The sequence below is a fragment of the Mauremys reevesii genome, linkage group 12, assembly GCF_016161935.1.
Source record: "Mauremys reevesii isolate NIE-2019 linkage group 12, ASM1616193v1, whole genome shotgun sequence".
In the NCBI taxonomy this organism is placed as follows: Eukaryota; Metazoa; Chordata; order Testudines; family Geoemydidae; genus Mauremys; species Mauremys reevesii.
Genome location: NC_052634.1, coordinates 36,638,096 through 36,659,461, shown reverse-complemented (window position 1 = coordinate 36,659,461; position 21,366 = coordinate 36,638,096). Strand labels below are relative to the sequence as shown.

General features: G+C 45.7%; 1 protein-coding gene across 1 annotated transcript in view; it reads left to right on the top strand.

Moving 5' to 3' along the window:
* LOC120375400 (zinc finger protein 850-like) overlaps nucleotides 1–21,366 on the top strand; it is a gene marked incomplete at both ends in the record, with an annotated part of 188,503 nt that overhangs the window by 98,923 nt on the left and 68,214 nt on the right. The window contains one exon of the mRNA XM_039496022.1: nucleotides 15,845–16,464. Within this exon, the coding sequence (XP_039351956.1) occupies nucleotides 15,845–16,464 (620 nt within the window). The remainder of the gene's footprint in view (nucleotides 1–15,844; nucleotides 16,465–21,366) is intronic.

Genomic DNA, 21,366 nt, shown 5'->3' with positions numbered 1-21,366 from the left:
AAACCGCATGTTCCATAGAATCTCTATGGATAGTAATTCCAAGCTCTAATAAGAATATAACAGTAGGGATCTATTATCGACCACCTGTCAAAGACAGTGATAGGATGAAATGCGAAGGGAGATTAGAGAGGCTATCAAAATAAAGAACTCCATAATAGTGGGAGATTTCAATTATCCCCATATTGACTGGGTACATGTCACTTCAGGACAAAATGCAGAGACAAAATTTCTCGATACTTTAAATGACTGTTTCTTAGAGCAGCTGGTACAAGAACCCGCAAGGGGAGAAGCAACTCTCCATTTAGTCCTGAATGGAGAGCAGGATCTTGTCCAAGTGGTAACTATAACAGGACCGCTTGGAAATAGTGATCATAATATAACAACATTTAACATTCCTATGGTGGGAAGAACAGCTTAACACTGTGGCATTTAATTTCAGAAAGGAGAACTATGCAAAAATGAGGGGGTTAGTTAAACAGAAATTAAATGGTACAGTGACTAGAGTGAAATCCCTGCAAGCTGCATGGACGCTTTTCAAAGACACAATATTAGAGGCCCAACTTAAATGTATACCCCAAATTAAAAAACACAGGAAAAGAACTAAGAAGAGCCACTGTGGCTTGGCTTAACCATGTAAAAGAAGCAGTGAGAGATAAAAAGGCATCTTTTAAAAAGCGGAAGTGAAATCCTAGTGAGGTGTATATAGAAGGGAGCACAAACAGTGCCAAATTAAGTGTAAAAATGTAATAAAAGTCAAAAAGGAGTTTGAGGAACAGCTAGCCAAAAACTCAGAAGGTAATAACAAAATGTTTTTTAATTACATCAAAAGCAGGAAGCTGTTAAACAACCAGTGGGGCCCCTGGACGATTGAGGTACAAAAGGAGTCCTTAAAGACGATAAAGTCATTGCGGAGAAACTAAATGCATTCTTTGCTTCAGTCTTCGTGGCTGAGGATGTTAGGGAGATTCCCAAACCTTTTGTGGGTGACAAATCTGAGGAATTGCCACAGATTGAAGTGTCATTAGAGGTTTTGGAACTAATTAATAAATTTAACTGTAACAAGTCACCGGAACCAGATGGTATTTACCGATGAGTTCTGAAGGAACTCAAATGTGAAATTGGGGAACTATGAGCTATGGTTTGTAACCTGTCCTTTAAATCAGCTTCTGTACCCAATGACTGGAAGATTGCTAATGTAACGCCAATATTTAAAAAGGGCTCTAGAGGCGATCCTGGCAATTACAGACCGGTAAGTCTAATGTCTGTGCCAGGCAAATTAGTTGAAACAATAGTAAAGAATAAAATTGTCAGGCACATAGAAGAACAAAAATTGTTGGGCAAAAGTCAACATAGTTTCTGTAAAGGGAAATCGTGCCTTACTAGTCTATTAGAGTTCTTTGAAGGTGTCAACAAACATGTGGACAAGGGGGATGCAGTGGACATAGTGTACTTAGATTTCCAGAAAGCCTTTGACAAGGTCTCTCACCAAAGGCTCTTACATAAATGAAGTTATCATGGGATAAGAGGGAAGATCTTTTCATGGATTGAGAACTAGTTAAAAGACAGGGAACAAAGGGTAGGAATAAATGGTAAATTTTCAGAATGAAGAGGAGTAACTAGTGGTGTTCCCCAAGGGTCAGTCCTAGGACCAATCCTATTCAACTTATTCATAAATGATCTGGAGAAAGGGGTAAACAGTGAGGTGGCAAAGTTTGCAGATGTTACTAAACTGCTCAAGATAGTTAAGACCAAAGCAGACTGTGAAGAACTTCAAAAAGATCTCACAAACCTAAGTGATTTGGCAACATAATGGCAAATGAAATTTAACGTGGATAAATGTAAAGTAATGCACATTGGAAAAACGACCCCAACTATACATACAATATGATGGGGGCAAATTTAGCTACAGCTGATCAGGAAAAAGATCTTTTTGTCATTGTGGATAGTTCTCTGAAGACATCCAGCAGTGTGCAGTGGAAGTCAAAAAAGCAAACAGGATGTCAGAAATTATTTAAAAAGGGATAGACAATAATACAGAGAATATCTTATTGCCCTTATATAAATCAATGGAAATAACTAATTTAGACCCCATCATTTTATATGTATGTTTGGGATTATGTTTTCCAGTGGGCTGCACTATGTGCTATCCTGACATCTAGTAGTGCTGAGATCCTGCATTCAGTAATATCCCTGCCCTTCCTCTCCCCTTTCTCCACTGAGCCCCACGCTTATGTTTCCAGCTTCCCCAGGACTCTCTCTTTGTCTCTGGACCTGTCTGTCAGCAAGAAGCAGAGCCAGGGAGACTTGCCGTCTCTCTGGAGACTTCGATTTCTGGGACATGGATTTACTTTCTATGTGTTTTAGGAGACTTTGAAATTGAGTGTCTGTGACATTAAGCACAGTACAGTCTGGAGTGTTGAACAGCTGTGTCCCCTCAGTTCCCCAGGCCGGGGTGCCTTTTACACTGCTCTACTGTGAGAGCAGCCACTCCTGGGCAGGTAACACGCAGTCTCCAGCGTGTAACTCGCTCCCAGCTACACAGTTTTGAGTGCTGCTAGTCAGCAACTCCCGAATTACAGTACCCCACAAGAGAACCCCAGAAAATTCTCTGCTCCCAGACATCCCCCAGAAATGTGCATCTTGTCCTGTCCAGCACACTACTGAACAGTGGGAGCTCATATGAAATCTGTTATTTCATCAATGGAAAATGACATGCACCAGCCTTGTTATTCCAAATGGAGTTTCCAACACACTTTAATCCAACCACACTGGTTAGATAAAACAATAAACCTAGATTGTTAACTACTGAAGGGGAAAAAAAAGATTTTCAGTGACTACAAGTAATGAGGCATAAAAGTCAGAATTGTTTACGAAAGAAGTAGAAGATAAAACACAAACTAATGTCTAAGTTAACCAGCTAAAATGATTTAAAACAAATGTTTCTCTCACCATCTGCTGAGACAGGCTGATTTTCCTTTCAGCCGGGAATCCCTCTAACCTGCCCCTGCTGCCCACATTCAGTTCTTCAGGAGTTGTCATGAGCAGAGGGAAAGGGGGGAGAGAGAGAGAGAGACTCATGCATTTTCCTCACCTCTCTTTATAATTCAGTCCTTTGTACTAGAAACAAATCCAGTTCTCAGCTGAGTCATGGTGACAGGCTGTCGTAGATATGAGCTTCAAGTGGTCCCTGTGATGGAATGTAAATGTCTTCTTCACACCTTCCCCCTCCTGGAGAATGGCTATTTGACCAGCTGTTTGCCTTGCTGTCTCTGACAAACTTGGGGTTAGGGTTGCAACTTTTTCAGTAATATCATACCGTAAAATCTCATAACTTTACATACAGTGTTGCCCCACATTTTAAGGAGTATATTTGTTGCGTTGCATGGCGGACGTGGACAGAGCTCAACAATCAGTATGATTGGTAACAGAGTCATTTATTTCTCTCCAGCATACATCTTTATACTTTTGAAGCAGGCAAGCAAGCAATTGCTAATTGGTTAACAAAATACACACAAGCACTGCTATAACTTCATAGGGTAACATCATCCTAGACAGCTTCAAATTTATTATCCTATTATGCCTGCTAGAGAGAAGCTAGCCAAGGCCAACTTCTCATAACAAAACTCACAACTTAATTAACCTAATCTAAAAACCTAAACATCCCAGGTTTCCCACACTATCTCCTAGAAACCTAAACATCCTAGCTTCCCACACTACCAGGTGCCAAGCTAGCAAAATATTTCCAACACCTCCCCCCTTTAACTCAAAATCAAAACAAAAAAAAATTAGCAAAACAAATCCAGCTCATAATATCAAACTGCAAGCTACACAAGCCAAAGCAAAAGGCAAATTAAAAACACAAATTAAAAACACCAACTGTCTAACTAAACCGTAACAATATCTTCCGCAGTGCCCTGCTCTCACCTATCACATTCTCCCTCCAGGTAATGCAAGTGGCCCAAGGGGCCAGGAGGGTCCAGCCAAGGTGCGTGCCACACAGCAACAGCGGCGGGCACACCCATAGCAAAAATATAAAAGGCAGGCAACAAAAATACAAAGCATGCCTAACATTAACCCTTGTAACAAATGTGCAGCCCAGCCACGTAGCGACGACAGCCATGACCACAACCAGAAATCACCCTGGTGCTGGCGAATGCCCTCCGCTAGATGGCGCAAACGATCCAGATCTTTTTCAATAGCCGCACTCGCATCTGTAATATTAAAGCAGCACATACCCACAAAATCAGAACAGGGATGACCATGTCGCAGCAACAAATAATCAATGGCTAAGCGATTTTGCAACACTCCTCGGCGAACTTCTCCCATCTCTTGAGTTAACAAGGCAAGAACAGTGGAGGTCAAATTCAAGGCCTTTGCCACAGTACAGGCAAGGTGTGCAACAGCATGGTAATTATGCACCACCAAACCAGGGATGCCCACCAGGGTAAAGGCAAGGGCTGCTGCCTCTTGTTCTGAAAACAAGGTAACATCTGCCTTACAGGTAGGGCTCAAGGGGATACTCTCACGCCGTTGGCGAGGCCCTCTCACACTGGGATGGGGAAACAACAAAGGGGCCACACGGCCAATAGCACAGGGGCCACCTGAACTATTAGCTGGAACATAAGTAAAGGCTGTGCGGCCGCACAACAAAAACCACCCCAGGGGTAACTTCATGTGTCCATAGGCAAAGGATACATCCCTCTTATGGCGACAAACAAGCTCCACATTATCATGATTAACAGCTACATGCTTAGCATTAACAAAATTCATACAGGTAATAGCAGCTGTCACATTAGCCAAACGAAACGAATACATGCTGGCATCTAACTTATCTACAGCGGCTCCAGGGCCCAAGGCATACAACTCTGCATAAGGTATATCCTTGGGGATACGAGACAACCAAGTGTGCTGCTGCAACACCTCCAATTCAGTACACACACCCACAAAGCAGGTTTCCATAAGGGCCCCCACCGCAGGAACATGGGGCAGGCAGAAGGCCGTTGTATTTATGGCGCTCTGCGCCAAAGTCAGCCAGGCATTCACTGGGGGTATAAGATCATACGTGGCGCCTCCCCTCACAAGGAGCGCCAAAACAAGCAACAGAGCAAAACCGGGTGAGGCTGACTCTCCGCATCCAGCAGAATAGGAGCCCAGGCCAGGATCACGGCGGCTTGTGGGACGCAGTGAGAGACGGGCCATGCTGTACTGCCCGGGGCGCACGTCTCCAAACCTATGGGCAACAAAAGGGTACACAACAATTAATATGCAATCACACAGAATCAAAAAAGGCAGGCAGAAATCCTGGCGTGGCCAGCGAGCAATTATTCTCCAGGGGCTCTGGCTCCTCGGCGTCTGGGCGCGTCTCGTGTGGCTCTTCCGAATCTGTCTGTTGTTGCGCCCGAGGATGCAGCCAAGGTCGGACCCACTTCGCCGGTATCCACCTAGGACCTGCGTCAGTGGAAACACAAGCATAACCCCTCCCCCACGTTAGCAAGTCAACTGGTCCTTTCCAAACTTGCTGCTGATAATCGAACCATTTGACCGAGGGGCGTGGGCTTGTACCCTGCTCGTCCCCGGTTATTCCACCAACATGTTTAATCGCGGGGGGTACTTGGCTGTCTTTCCCAAGCTGTAGCCAATTGAGCACATAAAGAGCTTTCAGCAAACGAGCGGCAGGCGTCTTGTCCAAAGCGTCTGCCCTTTCCTCGAATGCCCCCTTCTGTCTCAAAAGAAGCGCCTTTAAGGACGCATGGGCACGCTCAATAATAGCTTGTCCAGTAGAATTGCCAGGAACACCGGTAGAATGCTGCACACCCCATTGTAAAAGAAACTGGGCAGTGCGATGCGAAACATAGCCTCCGCCATTATCAGTCTTAATGAGCGCAGGAACCCCCATAACAGCAAAACAGGCTTGCCAATGTTTAATCACATCGCGGGAGCTGGTAGAGGTTAGTGCTGTTGCCCAAATAAAGCCAGAGAAAGTATCAATGGTAACATGAAGATTGCGCAAGGTGCCAAACTCAGCAAACGTGGTAACATCAGACTGCCAGATCTGAAGGGACAAAAGGCCACGGGGGTTAACACCAGAAACAAGGGGCAACACATGTTGTTGACAATCAGGGCAGGAGGCCACAATAGCACGAGCATCAGTGATAGAAATCGCAAACTGGCGTGCCAAAGCACGAGCAGACTGGTGGAAAAATTCATGAGAGACCCGTGCCTGAGCAAAGGAATTTGGAACTTGGGCAGCGCCAACCAAATGATCAATCAGGGCATTGCCTTCGGCAAGACCATCCTGCAGTCCAGAATGGCTCCGAATATGCATAACAAAATAAGGGCACCGGCGAGCATTCAGCAAATGCCACAGCTGAAAAAGAGCAGTCCACAAGACGGAATTCGTGACTCGGCCCAACAGGGATCGTTCCAAACGACGAAGCACACCCACAGCATACAAGGAGTCACTAACAATGTTCAATGGAGTATCGGGCCACTTTTCAAAGGTTCGAACAATAGCACGAAGCTCCAGAACCTGCAAGGAGCCATCAGCAAGGACAAATTCGTGGTGCCAGCGATTATCAGCAAACCAAAGAAGTCCCGCACGCTGAGCACTACCGCTGGCGTCAGTAAAAACGGTGAGGCCAGCAACAGGACTGGACCGTAACATCAGGGCTTTCTCCAAGGGCAGCATAGTAGCAAAAAACCGATGTGGGGGAAAATGGCTGCTAAACTGACCGGCATAATCCATGGTGGCAAGTACAAAGGAAAGGTGAGTAACAAGCAACTGAGTCACGGTAGCATCATCAAAGGGCAAATAAATCACGTGCGGATCCATGCCCGCAATGGCTAACAAACGCTGTCGGGCCACTCGAATAAGATGGGCGACTGCATCAAGTCGCGTGGTTACAGTGGTGGCATAATGCGAAGGCGGAAAGACCCACTCAATACCCACAAGTGGATCTAAAAGGGCTTCATGCCACTGAAAAAGCAGGGCCGTCAGGGAAACATCCGTGGACAAAATGGCCAAGAAAACAGGTAAATCCGGATAAATGCGTCCAGAGTACCGCGTGGCTAACTTATTTGCAATGGTTTGCAGGGCAACATGATGTTCAGCTTGAAGAGAGCGAGGCTCATCCGGGGCACGACCACCCTTGAGCAAGGAAAGAAAGGGTGCAAGATCCTCATTTGTAATACCACAGAGACCGCGAATCCACTGCAGGTCACCCACAAAACGTTGCACATCATGTAAATTCCGAATATCCAATTGAATGGTTAAATTCTGTGGCCGCACAATCGAATCGGTTATCTCCATACCAAGATACCGATACGGGGCTTGCTGTTGAATCTTTTCTGGGGCAATAACCAAACCAGCCTTTTGTAACACAGAGTCAATCTCAGCAATGGCTGCTTCCATTGCAAGGTGGGCACTGGTAAACAAAAGATCATCCATGTAATGATAAATAATCCAGTCAGGATGTGCCGCTCGCAGGGGCGCTATAGCCCAAGCAACATACAACTGACAAATGGTAGGAGAATTTTTCATACCTTGTGGCAGAACAGTCCATTGATACCGCTTGACAGGTTCAGCCTTATTAACAGAAGGCACGGAAAAGGCAAACTTCTCTCGGTCCGCAGGATGCAAAGCAATGGTAAAAAAGCAATCCTTGAGATCAATAACAAGCAAGGGCCATCCATGCGGAAGCATAGTAGGTGTGGGCAGCCCAGGTTGGAGGGCGCCCATGTCCTTCATGACAGCATTAACAGCACGTAGATCTTGTAACAAACGCCAGCGCCCAGATTTTTTGGGTATGGTAAAGATAGGAGTATTCCAGGGGCTAAGGGAAGGCTCAAGATGACCCTTAGCCAGTTGTTCCTGCACAAGTTCATGTACTCGGGCGAGCTTGTCTTTGTGCAGCGGCCACTGAGCGACCCAGACCGGTGTGGTAGTTGTCCATTCCAGCTGTAGGATCGGTCGCCCCTCAATGGCCGCTAGGCAAAAGGTGAATTCTGCAGCACAACGCCCCACTGACTTAAGCAATCTCGACCTAGTAACCAGATCGGAGCCTGCATCACATAAGGGCGAACCTTCGCGCTCGTGGCCGGATCTTCCACATCAACAATGGTAATAAAATCCACACTAATGCGAGTCAACTGAGTCCCGCCAATCCCGCTCACAGGCGTGGCGGCATTCCGCAAGGGCCAAGACTCCGGCCAAAATCGAGAGGGAATTATAGTCACATCGGCCCCCGTGTCCAAGAGGGCATCATGAACAATCTGTCGCCCATCAGAGCCCTGGAGGCGAACAGTTCGAATGGGCTTACGCGGAGTGACTTCCATGGCAAAGGCAATTTGGGGAGGTCCAGTAGATCCAAACCCCCGAGACCCGCGGTCAAGCTGGGTCGTCCTGGGCACACACCCCTTAAAAGGTATCAATTGAGCCAAACGCGTGCCAGCAGTGATGGTTATAGGGGGACAAAGGGCACGTACCATTATCCCAATATTTCCCGTATAATCAGCATCAATAAGGCCAGGCAAAACAAAAATACCTTGTTTTGATGTTGACGAGCGGCCGATCAAAAGGGCACTCAGTCCAAATCCTAGTGGGCCATCAGTATTAGAAGGAAGAACATGGACTTTGTCATCCTCTATGACTGTGTCTGTCGCTGTGGCCACATCCACTCCGGCACTGCCACGGGTTGCTCCGGTGAGGCGTTCCAGGCAGCCGGATTGGTGGCTGGAGGCATTTGTGTCGTCGCGCTCCTCCGAGGCGCTCTGCGGTCCGCGTTCCGGCAGCAGTGTTCCATCCTTGCTGCGGCGCGACCAACACTCAAAGGCGCGATGGCCATACCTTTGACATCGTGCACAAACGCCGGTAGTGGCTTTAGGCGACACATCAGGGGGTCGCTGCCCACGTTGCACAGGGCAGTTCCGCCGAATATGTCCGGGCTTTCCACAAGCAAAACAGAGGCCGTTTGACCGGGCAGGCCGTCTGGCCCCTCGCTTGCGCCCGACCAACGGTTGTAATGCAACGGCCAGTGCAGTGGCATGTGCCTTAGCATGAATTGTAGCTTTATCCGATTCTTCAAACATAGCGGCCCTGTTACACGCCTCAATCATTTCCATCAGGGTCGCAGTCCTTGGCAAGGTGGCTAGTATGCGGCGGCAAGTGGGGTTGGCATTCTGGGTGGCCAGATCAAGTCCAACTGCGGTTCTGGCCTCTGGTGTCAGATTAGGAGATCTATCAATAGCCTCTCGGAGGCGATCCAAAAAGGTAGCATAAGGTTCCAGCGGGCCTTGTGTAATTTTAGCATAGGGAGGGGCCGGCTTACCCATCTGGGGCACCGCTTTAAGGGCAGCTAAAGCCAGTTCCTGTGATTGCTGCAGGATTCGGGGGTCAAGGCGGGCTTGCAAATGCGGTTCAACAAAGCGGCCGGTCCCCAAAAGCATATCAACAGTAGCCACACGCCGAACATCACCGTCCGGTAAATCCAAATTGCGAACAAGGGCCAAATCAATTCTTTTAGCCCAATCATCTTTCCACAAAAGTCTCTGGGTAGGCGTAAGAAGCATATCAGCTAGCTTAATCGCATCATATGGACACATTGCCTGTCCAATAAACACCTGTTCAATTATAGACTGTACATACGGATTATCTAGTCCATAAGCCATAATCGATTTCTGTGCCTCACGAATCAACTTCCAATCCAAAGGAACCCACTGCCGACGGTTTGGCTGTTGAGGGTCTGGCGTAATCACTGGAAAAGCCTCAGGTGTCAAACCTTCAAGGATGGCTTCTTTTAAAACCCCATGCCAGCGCTGTACCGGATCCGGAGGGTCCCCAGTTGAAGGGTCCCCAGGGGCAGGTGGGGCGGAAGGACGAGTCGGATGAAAACACTCGTGAAGATGCGAACGCGATGATCCAGGTGGAAAACCTTGCATTTGATCCAACTTATTATAAATGTCTTGGAGCTGTTGACCCTGGCGCTCCATCTCCTTATAAAAGGCATCAGGCTGAGTAAATTGGTTAAACGTAGTCAAATCAGGATATGTCTTTGATGGCGCATTGTCCAGCCGAGCCCCCTCTGCTTCCCCGCAATCGTGGCACCCCCAGACCCCGTGAACACGGCATGGCTTTAGGGGGGGTGCATACGGCGAAGCTATGTCCATAGGCTCGGGCGTATCGGGGGGTAGCGGAACCGTAGCAGGATCAATCTCGTCGGGGCCAAGAGCCACATTGGAGGGTAGTGGGTCCATAGCAGGGGCAAAATCATCCGGGTCGGAAGCCAAAGGTATCACCGTGGGCTCGCCACCGAAAAACTCCCGGGCTCCAACCGGCAACACAGAGGGCACTTCGGGCGGTGGGTGGAAAATCTCAGAAAGAGCCGCCTGCACTCCTGCCTCGGCCGCGAGAGTCTCCACTATCTTCTTCGTTTTGTCCCACACTGGGCTCAGGGAGAAGGCTTCCTTATCGCCCTGAGCCACCGACTTCCAAAGCTCGGAGCCTAGCTGCTCCCAAACAGCTTTATCAAAAATTGTACTCGGCTTAACGAAAAGTCCCCTTTTCTGTCCCCACCGTAGCAGGCGGGATAACGTGTCAGAGGGGAGCTTTTCTCCCTGCCGTTCCGCGATGCGTATCAAATATTCATGCACCGTTTTTTCTTCCGCTGATGCAGCGGTCCCCATGTTAGCCGCTCACCTCTGAGCTCAGATGCGCCTCTCCTTTGGACGCCCGGGGGCCGGCCCTTCTCCAGCACTTCCCGCCGCGGCTCCTCCGCCTGGGTCAGGCCACCGACACTATCACCATTCGATTCGAATCACGTTGGGGTCACCATTTGTTGCGTTGCATGGCGGACGTGGACAGAGCTCAACAATCAGTATGATTGGTAACAGAGTCATTTATTTCTCTCCAGCATACATCTTTATACTTTTGAAGCAGGCAAGCAAGCAATTGCTAATTGGTTAACAAAATACACACAAGCACTGCTATAACTTCATAGGGTAACATCATCCTAGACAGCTTCAAATTTATTATCCTATTATGCCTGCTAGAGAGAAGCTAGCCAAGGCCAACTTCTCATAACAAAACTCACAACTTAATTAACCTAATCTAGAAACCTAAACATCCCAGGTTTCCCACACTATCTCCTAGAAACCTAAACATTCTAGCTTCCCACACTACCAGGTGCCAAGCTAGCAAAATATTTCCAACATATATTCAGTAGATTGTCTTTTAAAATGATACCTCACAAGCCATACAGTGATAAATGAAGGGGGAGGGGAGGGATCTCCCTTTTATAAACACCCAGCCAGCCAGATTGCCGTAAAATCCTCGTTAGTGTGACTTCTCTGCTTGCTTTACCTGTAAAGGGTTAACAAGGCCATAGGTAAAAGAAAAGGAGTGGGCACCTGACCAAAAGAGCCAATGGAAAGACTAGAACTGTTTTAAATGGGACAGTAACTTTCCCTTTGTCTGTTGTTCTCCGGAGAAGGCGACACAGAGTAGCGATGCTGTGTGTGGCTTGAAGCAGGTTTGAAAATTCATCTTCCATCCCTAGAAGAAATGTTTTGGACAGGGAAGTTTAGACAAACACAATCAGGTTTATATTTTTTATTTTGGCTTTTGGAGCTCCTCTGTGCTATCCCAGATGCTTTTGTTTGCTTCTAAGGGTACGTTTACACTTACCTTCCCGGTCGACGCGGTGAGTTCGACTTCTCGGAGTTCGAACTATCGCGTCTGATCTAGACGCGATATTTCGAACTCCGGAAGCGCCGTGGTCGACTCCAGTACTCCACCACTGCAAACGGCGGTGGTGGAGTCGACGGGGGAGCCGCGGAGTTCGACCCCGCCGCGTCTGGACGGGTGAGTAGTTCGAATTAGGGTACTTCGAATTCAGCTACGCTATTCCCGTAGCTGAATTTGTGTACCCTAATTCGAACCCCCTTTTTAGTGTAGACCAGGCCTAAGCTTAAGCTGAACCCCCAAGAAAGCTATTTTGGGTGCTTACAACAATTGTTTCTTTCAAGATCTAGCAAAAGCCTAAGTTCCAGATTTATTGTTTTCCTTTTCAATTTTAATAAAATTTACCTCTTTTAAGAACAGGGTTGGATTTTTGGTGTCCTAAGAGGTTTGATTAGCTGGTAGCCACAGCTAATATCCTCTGTTTTCTTTCTCAGCTCTTTCCCGGAGAGGAGGTGAAAGGGCTTGAGGCTACCCCAGAGGCAAGAATTCTCAAGTGCTCCTTCCTGGGTCCAAGGGTTTGGGGTTTTTTTGCATTTGGGTGGTGGCAGCATTTACCAAGCCAAGGTCAGAGAAAAGCTGTAACTTTGGGGGTTTAATACAAGCCTGGTTAAAGGACAGGGAACAAAGGGTAGGAATTAATGGTAAATTCTCAGAATGGAGAGGGGTAACTAGTGGTGTTCCCCAAGGGTCAGTCCTAGGACCAATCCTATTTAATTTATTCATAAATGATCTGGAGAAAGGGGTAAACAGTGAGGTGGCAAAGTTTGCAGATGATACTAAACTGCTCAAGATAGTTAAGACCAAAGCAGATTGTGAAGAACTTCAAAAAGATCTCACAAAACTAAGTGATTGGGCAACAAAATGGCAAATGAAATTTAATGTGGATAAATGTAAAGTAATGCACATTGGGAAAAATAACCCCAACTATACATACAACATGATGGGGGCTAATTTAGCTACAACAAGTCAGGAAAAAGATCTTCGAGTTATCGTGGATAGTTCTCTGAAGATGTCCACGCAGTGTGCAGAGGCGGTCAAAAAGCAAACAGGATGTTAGGAATCATTAAAAGGGATAGAAAATAAGACTGAGAATATATTATTGCCCTTATATAAATCCATGGTACGCCCACATCTCGAATACTGTGTACAGATGTGGTCTCCTCACCTCAAAAAGATATTCTAGCACTAGAAAAGGTTCAGAAGAGAGCAACTAAAATGATTAGGGGTTTAGAGAGGGTCCCATATGAGGAAAGATTAAAGAGGCTAGGACTCTTCAGTTTGGAAAAGAGAAGACTAAGGGGGGACATGATAGAGGTATATAAAATCATGAGTGATGTTGAGAAAGTGGATAAGGAAAAGTTATTTACTTATTCCCATAATACAAGAACTAGGGGTCACCAAATGAAATTAATAGGCAGCAGGTTTAAAACAAATAAAAGGAAGTTCTTCTTCACGCAGCGCACAGTCAACTTGTGGAACTCCTTACCTGAGGAGGTTGTGAAGGCTAGGACTATAACAATGTTTAAAAGGGGACTGGATAAATTCATGGTGGCTAAGTCCATAAATGGCTATTAGCCAGGATGGGTAAGAATGGTGTCCCTAGCCTCTGTTTGTCAGAGGATGGAGATGGATGGCAGGAGAGAGATTACTTGTAAAGCCTGTTAGGTTCACTCCCTTTGGGGCACCTGGCATTGGCCACTGTCGGTAGACAGATACTGGGCTAGATGGACCTTTGGTCTGACCCAGTACGGCCTTTCTTATGTTCTTATTAGAGTTGCACAAATTAATTTTTAGAATCCTGGCGGGCCCCCACTTTCTGCACTCGGAGTGACAGAGTGGAGATTCAGCCATGACACATACTATGAACAAAATTGATCATAATTTTCTAGAAGAGTGAACATAGGGGCACAGACTTGCACAGTGTCCGTCTGTGTGTTCCCAACATATATGTGGGTATTTCAATCCTTCACAAGCAAGGTGTTCGGCATCTTCAAACACCTGGGGAACCAGTCCTGGGAATTCACTGGTTTATTAAGTGACACTCTATGGAATTGAGAGACATTTTATATTATTATTATTTTATTATAAATACCAATATGATGAAATTGCAATGAATCGTGCTAGATATGCCATGTAAGGTGTCAATGAAAATGTTATGATTTTCCAAGTTTGATAATCTTGTGTCTATCTTTGTATTGTGAGTTATATATATGTAGGGTATATCTGTATTCCAGACTTGTGTAGTGTTTCTGAGTGACACCCCCAGACATATTGGCATCAGTGCTGCCCAGCCTGTTCGATGGCCATCCGGGGTCATCAGCTGTACAATGAACCCATTGAAAGGATCAAGGGGAGACACCTATTGAGTCAGCAAGACATGCAGGGATATGCCTGTGTACTGAGACCTCCAAGGCTTTTCCATGCCATGTGCTGTGAAGCTTGTGTTTGGGACACAGGAAGTAGAAGCCACTTGGCAAAAGGAATATAAAGGGCAGCTGCATCATCTCCATTTTGTCTTTAGTCCCTCTTCCTACCTCTGGAGCAACTTCTCTACAAACTGAACCCTGGAACAAAGGACTGAATGATGTGGGGGGAGGGATAGCTCAGTGGTTTGAGCATTGACCTGCTAAACCCAGTATTGTGAGTTCAATCCTTGAGGGGGCCACTTAGGGATCTGGGGCAAAAAATCATTACCAGAGAGCCTTTCAAGCCAGAAACTCACCAATACTGCTAAGAACCAGATATGTAGATTTCTGAATGTAGCTGACTGTTTTCCCATTTTAACAACTTCCTTTTTCTTTCCTTCTTTTATAATAAACCTTTAGTTGAGATGCTTTCTTGCTTATAAACCTTTAGTTTAGATGCTAAGGATTGGCTGGCATCATAGTATTCTGGGTAAGATCCAAACCTATACAGACCTGGTAATGTGTCTGACTCTGTGGTCAGAAGAACACTTTGTTTATGTGAGCAGAGTTTTTAAATAACTTCTCACTGTGCCGGACCTAGGTGCTGATTGGGAGTCAGAGAACTGGAATGCAGTAAAGGGGGCCGTGTGATGTCTTTTTTCAGTTTCTCGATAACCAGTGTGGGGGATCAGAAGCACACTTGGTGACTGATCGGTGAATTTAACTTCCGTGTTAACCACCAGTTTTGGGAGCATCTGCTCTCCCTTTTTCAGTCTGCCCTGATCTTGGCATTTTCAGTGTGGACTGCCCCAGGCACACTGGGTCACAGTAAGCACTGAAGTTAAATTAATAGTGTTTTTTATGACACAGTCATATGAAATCAGCTGAACTCCTTTGTTTTCTTTCATCTGAGCAGGGTTTCCAGTTTCCAAACCTCATATAATCTCCCATCTGGAACAAGGGGATGAGCCATGGGTCCCAGACCTCCAGGGTTCAGAGGAAAGAGAGATCCTGAGAGTTCCCTGCACAGGTGAGGAAAGATTAAACCAACTCAGAATCTGTAAGTGCCTGAAGGAAACATCTGGGATGCCCTACAAAGCCCTTGGAAGGTTTCTCAGTTCATTATTGTCCCTAGCAGGGGTCGTATCCTCAGGGTAAATATAGCTCATGGCTTCCTGTAGACACTAGCAGACACCAGGCAGTAGCTTCCTCCTTTCCCCTGTGAGTTTGGATGGGATGTGAGGGCCGAATTGATCCTCCTCTCTCCTGTTTGGGGAAGAGTTTGGGGAGTTCAGTTCCCGATTTTTATTTGACGTCTCTCCAGCACTTGTTTTGGTTTGGCCTTCCCTTTCCATCCCTGTTTGAGGTTTCTGTCTCTATCACAGCAGGTGACGCAATGGTATGTGAGAAGAGGAGCAGAATTCTCAGCAGGAAAATGTTGAGAAAGTGGCTAAACACAGAGAATTATCGCAAAGATCGAAAAGGAATGTGTCCTGGAGTCATGAGCAGGGAAAATCCTGTGAGATTCAGCACAGACCAGAAAGAGAGCAAGGAAACCAGCCAGAGGAGAAAATGGGTAAATTTATTTCCTGTCGGGGAACTCAGAAAAGCGTCAAGGAAACCACAACACAGCAAGAAGTCCTCATGGGAAAGAGGAAAAATACATGCACTGAGTGTGGAAAAACCTTCACTTACAGCTCAGCCCTTTCTGTTCATCAGAGAATCCACACAGGGGAGAGGCCCTATGAATGCAGTGAGTGTGGGAAAACCTTCACTTGCAGCTCAGCCCTTTCTAAACATCAGAGAATCCACACAGGGGAGAGGCAGCCCTATGAATGCAGTGAGTGTGGGAAAAGCTTCATTAGCCGTTCAGGCCTTTCTAAACATCAGAGAATCCACACAGGGGAGAGGCCCTTTTATTGCAGTGAGTGTGGGAAAACCTTCACTTGCAGCTCAGCCCTTTCTAAACATCAGAGAATCCACACAGGGGAGAGGCAGCCCTATGAATGCAGTGAGTGTGGGAAAAGCTTCATTAGCCGTTCAGGCCTTTCTAAACATCAGAGAATCCACACAGGGGAGAGGCCCTATGAATGCCGTGAGTGTGGGAAAACCTTCAGTCGCAGTTCAGGCCTTTCTAAACATCAGAGAATCCACACAGGGGAGAGGCCCTATGAATGTCATGAGTGTGGGAAAAACTTGACTAGCAGCTCAGGCCTTTCTAAACATCACAAAATCCACACCGGTGAGAGACCTTATAAATGCAGTGAGTGTGGGAAAACCTTCAATCACAGCTCACACCTTCTTACCCATCTCAGAATCCACATAGGTATGCGACCCAATGGAAGCAGTGAGTGTGGGAAAACCTTGTCTTGCCACTGAGCCCATGTGAGCCATCAGAGAATCTGCAAGGGGGATCAACACCATAAACCCTCTAGGGCTATCAATACTTTAATACTTTTCCTGATTCCCACTTTTAAAAGCTGTTTGAAGCACCGATATCCCTCAGCTTGTCCAGATGAGTGAGTGGCCTATTTTTGCAGTTTGACCTCTTTGAGGTGGACTCATTTATCCTTTCTATCAACTCCATTCTCCCATAAGTAATTCTAGTGTGCCCTTCCTATCAGGAACCAGGGACCATCACATTTATACCATTCCTCCTATTGCAAAGTTATTGTTAGAGTCACCAGTGTTACAGATTGTATCATTGCCAGTTGTTCTCATGTTGTGCTGAAGAGCAGTTATCATGGGAACTTTTCATATTACATTTAAATGAAGAGCAGGGGCAGGAAAAAAGTGTCATTTCAGCCTCTGTGATACTGGAAGGAGATGTAAAAAGCGACAGAGTCCTCTGGCACCTTATAGACTAAAATATGTACTGGAGCATAAGAAATATACAAAAACCTGTAGGAGAACACTTCAACCTCCCTGGACACACAATAGCAGATTTAAAAGTGCCATCCTGCAGCAAAAATACTTCAGGGCCAGACTTCAAAGAGAAACTGCTGAGCTTCAGTTCATCTGCAAATTTAACACCATCAGCTCAGGACTAAACAAAGACTGTCCCTGGCTAGCCAACTACAAAAGCAGTTTCTCCTCCCTTTGTGTTCACACCTCAACTGCTAGAAGAGGGGCCCATCCTCCCTGATTGAACTAACCTTGTTATCTCTAGACTGATTCTTGCCTGCATATTTACACCCGCCTCTGGAAATTTCCACTACATGCATCTGACGATGTGGGGATTCACCCACGAAAGCTCATGCACCCATATGTCTGTTAGTCTACAAGGTGCCACAGGACTCTTTGTCACATTTTGCAGATCCAGACTAAGGCCTGGTCTACACTTGTGTGTGTGTGGGGGGGGGGTCGAACTACCTTAGTTCGAACTTCTTACCTGTCCAGACGCCGCGGGATCAAAGTCTGCGGCTCCCCCATCAACTCCGCCACCACCGTTTGCGGTGGTGGAGTTCCGGAGTCGACGGGAGCGCGTTCGGAGTTCGAACTATCGCATCTAGATTAGACGCGATAGTTTGAACTCCGAGAATCAACGCTACCGTCGACCCGGCTGGTAAGTATAGATGTACCCTAACAGAGCTACTCCTCTGATACTTGGAAGGAGATGGGGTGACTCAGAGATTCCCTCCTTCCCATCATGGCAGAACTGTTACCTTTTGTCTGAGCCAGGCAGAGTTTATCGTCATCACATTCTACCCTCCACTTCTCAAAGTGTCATGTGATGAAGAGTTCTCAGTTGTCTGTGCTTGGAGATGATGCTTTGACTTATTTAATCCTATGCCAGAGTTGCTATGACTGGTGAGAAAAGTATCAAAGACCAGGAAGGGGAATTCAAATGGATCCTAATCGCAGTGTGATCATTTCGAGTTTAAATCCCAGGTTCCATCTATTGGTAAAGCCAATTCTGGCAAGGTGGCTGTTTTTTCCCCCATTATGGCAATGCTAGGATACTAAACATGTTGTAAATAACATAACTGACTATTGAGACAGTTACTCACTGAAATATGTTTGAATGGTTCAGAGGAGAATGTGATGGGAGAATCTCTTGTCCTGATTCTAAATAATTAGATGTAACCTGCTCTGGAATTTCAGTTTACACGTTCATTGTCATGTATTTTATCTCTCTGTGATCTGGGTTTCTATCTTTCTTGATGGCTGTGTGGTCACACAATTAGATATTAGTTCAGCTCAGATTTATTGGAGAATTTAAGACAAATGACCATTTGCTAAAGTCATCATTTCTCACTTCAGCTTTGCTTTTTTCCCATCCTTCCATGATGATATGGAGAAATTTCAAGTGCAGTTCTGTCAATAGGAGAGAACTCTCCAATTTACTGGCCATGCTAACAAAGACACCGCAGTGATTTAAAATCTCCACTTGGAAATGGTGAACAGCAGCAGACCCCCGACTAACTGAAGGAAGTGCATATGAGCACAGTGTAGTTCAATTGTTCAAATCAATATGGTCTCAGATGGCTATGTTGGCAGGCGAAGGCCTTCTGCTGATGTAGCGCTGTCTACGCAGGGGATTAGAGATGTGTAACTACGTTGCTCAGCTGTGTCTGTTTTTCGCACCCCTGAGCAATAATTATACCGATAAATGTCTTTAGTGTAGACCAGACAGTTTTCTCTTGTGTTTTCTGCATTTGTATCACTTCTCCCCTACTTCCTACTACTTTGAAAGATTTAAAGTGTGAAAAGAGAGGTATTTTTCCTCATGATGCTAACATTCCCACATAGGAGACCCCTTCCACCAACACGCATGGCAGAGGAACCAGAGATATATGAACTCACAGAAGTGTTGGGACAAACTACAACTTGAGCCAACGTTCAGTTGTTGGCAATGGGGATTAAAAGAAAACTAACATATGTGACCAGAATTTGTGATCTTTGAATATATTAGTGTTACTAGTGAAAATGAAATCATAGGTGATGTTATTGGTTAAAGAGTAAGAGACTAATTGTTTGATAATCTGAATAATTTTGGAAAACTGAAAATTGTCTTGTTTTTTTTTCTTTTTTTAGTTCAGGAAATGATGGTTAATCTTCAAAAGTTAATTTGATTTAATTTACCCCCTGTAGTGTAAGGAGTTCTGGTAGAAAACCTCACTCCAAAGGTTGAGGTGGGAGAATAGGTGTTAGAAAGAGTGTATAAGAGAATATTGGGTCTGTATAGATTTTATTTTTTTGTATTTCAAATAGAACTTATTTTGCTTAGCTTCAAAGTCAATTTCTATTAAAAGGAAAACTACTCAAGGAGACAAGTTGTATAAGTTTTTACCCACTTACACTGTAAGCGTCACTGACTTCCCCACTTCTCTAATTTGCAAAGGAAAGGCCTGACATCTGTCATAGGATGTGTCCAGCAGGTAGGAAAGCTGCAGTTGTCAACCATCAATGCCAAGGAAAAGGCTGAAGTCCATTGCCTTTCATATCTAAAAGCCATCTAGAGGCTGGTCTACACTGAAAAGCTGTGTTGACATGGCCACATCTCTCAGGGGTGTGAAAGATCCGTTCCACTGAGAGAAGTAGTTAATGTGACCTAAGCCCCAGTGTAGACAGTGTTATGTTGTCAGAAGAATATTTCCAGTGTTTGAAGGGTAGACATACCCTTAGACACATTGATACCCTCTGGGAAGCGAGTCATGACATCAATTCCAATTTTGACCCATCTCTCTATGTGAGAAATCTGCTAGTATGGAGGGCTGAGCCAGCTGTGCGATCACCTGGTTCAATTGAGGGAAAAGTTCTTAGTACCCATCAGTCCAAAGACTGAGAGAAATGTTGAGTTCCAACCATTGTCATTTTAGTATTTGATTGTTCCTTTCTCTATTTTTTGTGTTGGCCTTTCTGTTCTATCAGAGTGTGACTGTGTAGCTCAGTGCATGTGTGATAAATGCTCTTTGGTGCCAATTGGCAGAGAGGTCAAAGTAATTCACAAGAAACTCCTGCCTCAGACCTGACAAACTCATCACACCTAATGCACTGATTTTTATGATATTTATCCAGGAAGCATAGCAGTGAGATCTCTACTGAAAGCTTGTAAATTATTGTTACTCCTGATCACTGCAAGAGGTGTGTATGAGTCCTATTGAAGGAGTCATGTAAGTATATGGAAAATTATGCCCATATGGTATTGTCATGAAAGTGAGTCACCCCAATCAAAGGTCTTGTTGGGAATGGCCCATTCAAGTGGGAGGGAATTGTCACCCATCCCTTGCTAGCCAGTTATGTGATGTGTTGCTGCATTGTCAACCTTTGCACCAGCCCAGAAAAGCCAATGGAAAACTATCAAAGACAAATTATAGACATCGAAACCCTGTGGAAGTGTAAACGACAATATGACAATGAGGAAATGATCCTTTCTGTGAATATACACAAAAAACTGATTCATTTTATAACAGGGTGGAGAGAAACACTCTGGTTCCATTCACCAAGGAGATCACTAATGACCAATGGTGCTTCAAGAAAGGCAGGGCCCTGGCTCCTAGGGACTAGCAGTCACTGCAATAGACTGTCACCTCACACTTCAATCTACTTAGGTAGGAAAGGTAACTATTAAAAAGTGTAGGTTGCATTTTGTGATTTTGTTTTGTTGGTAAGAGTTGGTTTCCATCATTCACATTTGTTTGTTTAAATCTCTGTCCCTCGTTAAAGAAATTTCCCTCTGTTCAATAACTGTGCTCAAGTGCTATGTGTGATCCAGTAGCAGTGGGCTACAGTAAAACTGGTAACCTGGGATGTACCATTGCTTCGGGCAGAGAGGATCTGGGATTTTTCTGAGCCCTGGTCTACTCTAGGGGAGGGAATCAATCTAAGTTACGCAACTTCAGCTACATGAATAACGTAGCTGAAGTTGATGTACTTAGATCGACTTACCATGGTGTCTTTGTCGCGGTGAGTCGATTGCTGCAGCTCCCCCGTAGACTCTTCCTGCACCTCTCACTGAGCTGGAGTACAGTGGTCGACAGAAGAGTACTCGAGGATCGATTTATTGCATCTACACTAGACGTGATAGATCGACACCCCCCCCCTGCTGGATCGATCGCTGCCCGCCAATTCGGCAGATAGTATAGACATACCCCGAGTATCTGGTGATTGGAGCTGGACCCCAGAGGGGGACACATTGAAGGAACTGAGGGGTTAAGGTGTCTTTGTTGTCAACTGTCAAGGTTGCTGTAGCTCAGAGGAGGGTGCTTGACTGCCTGACAG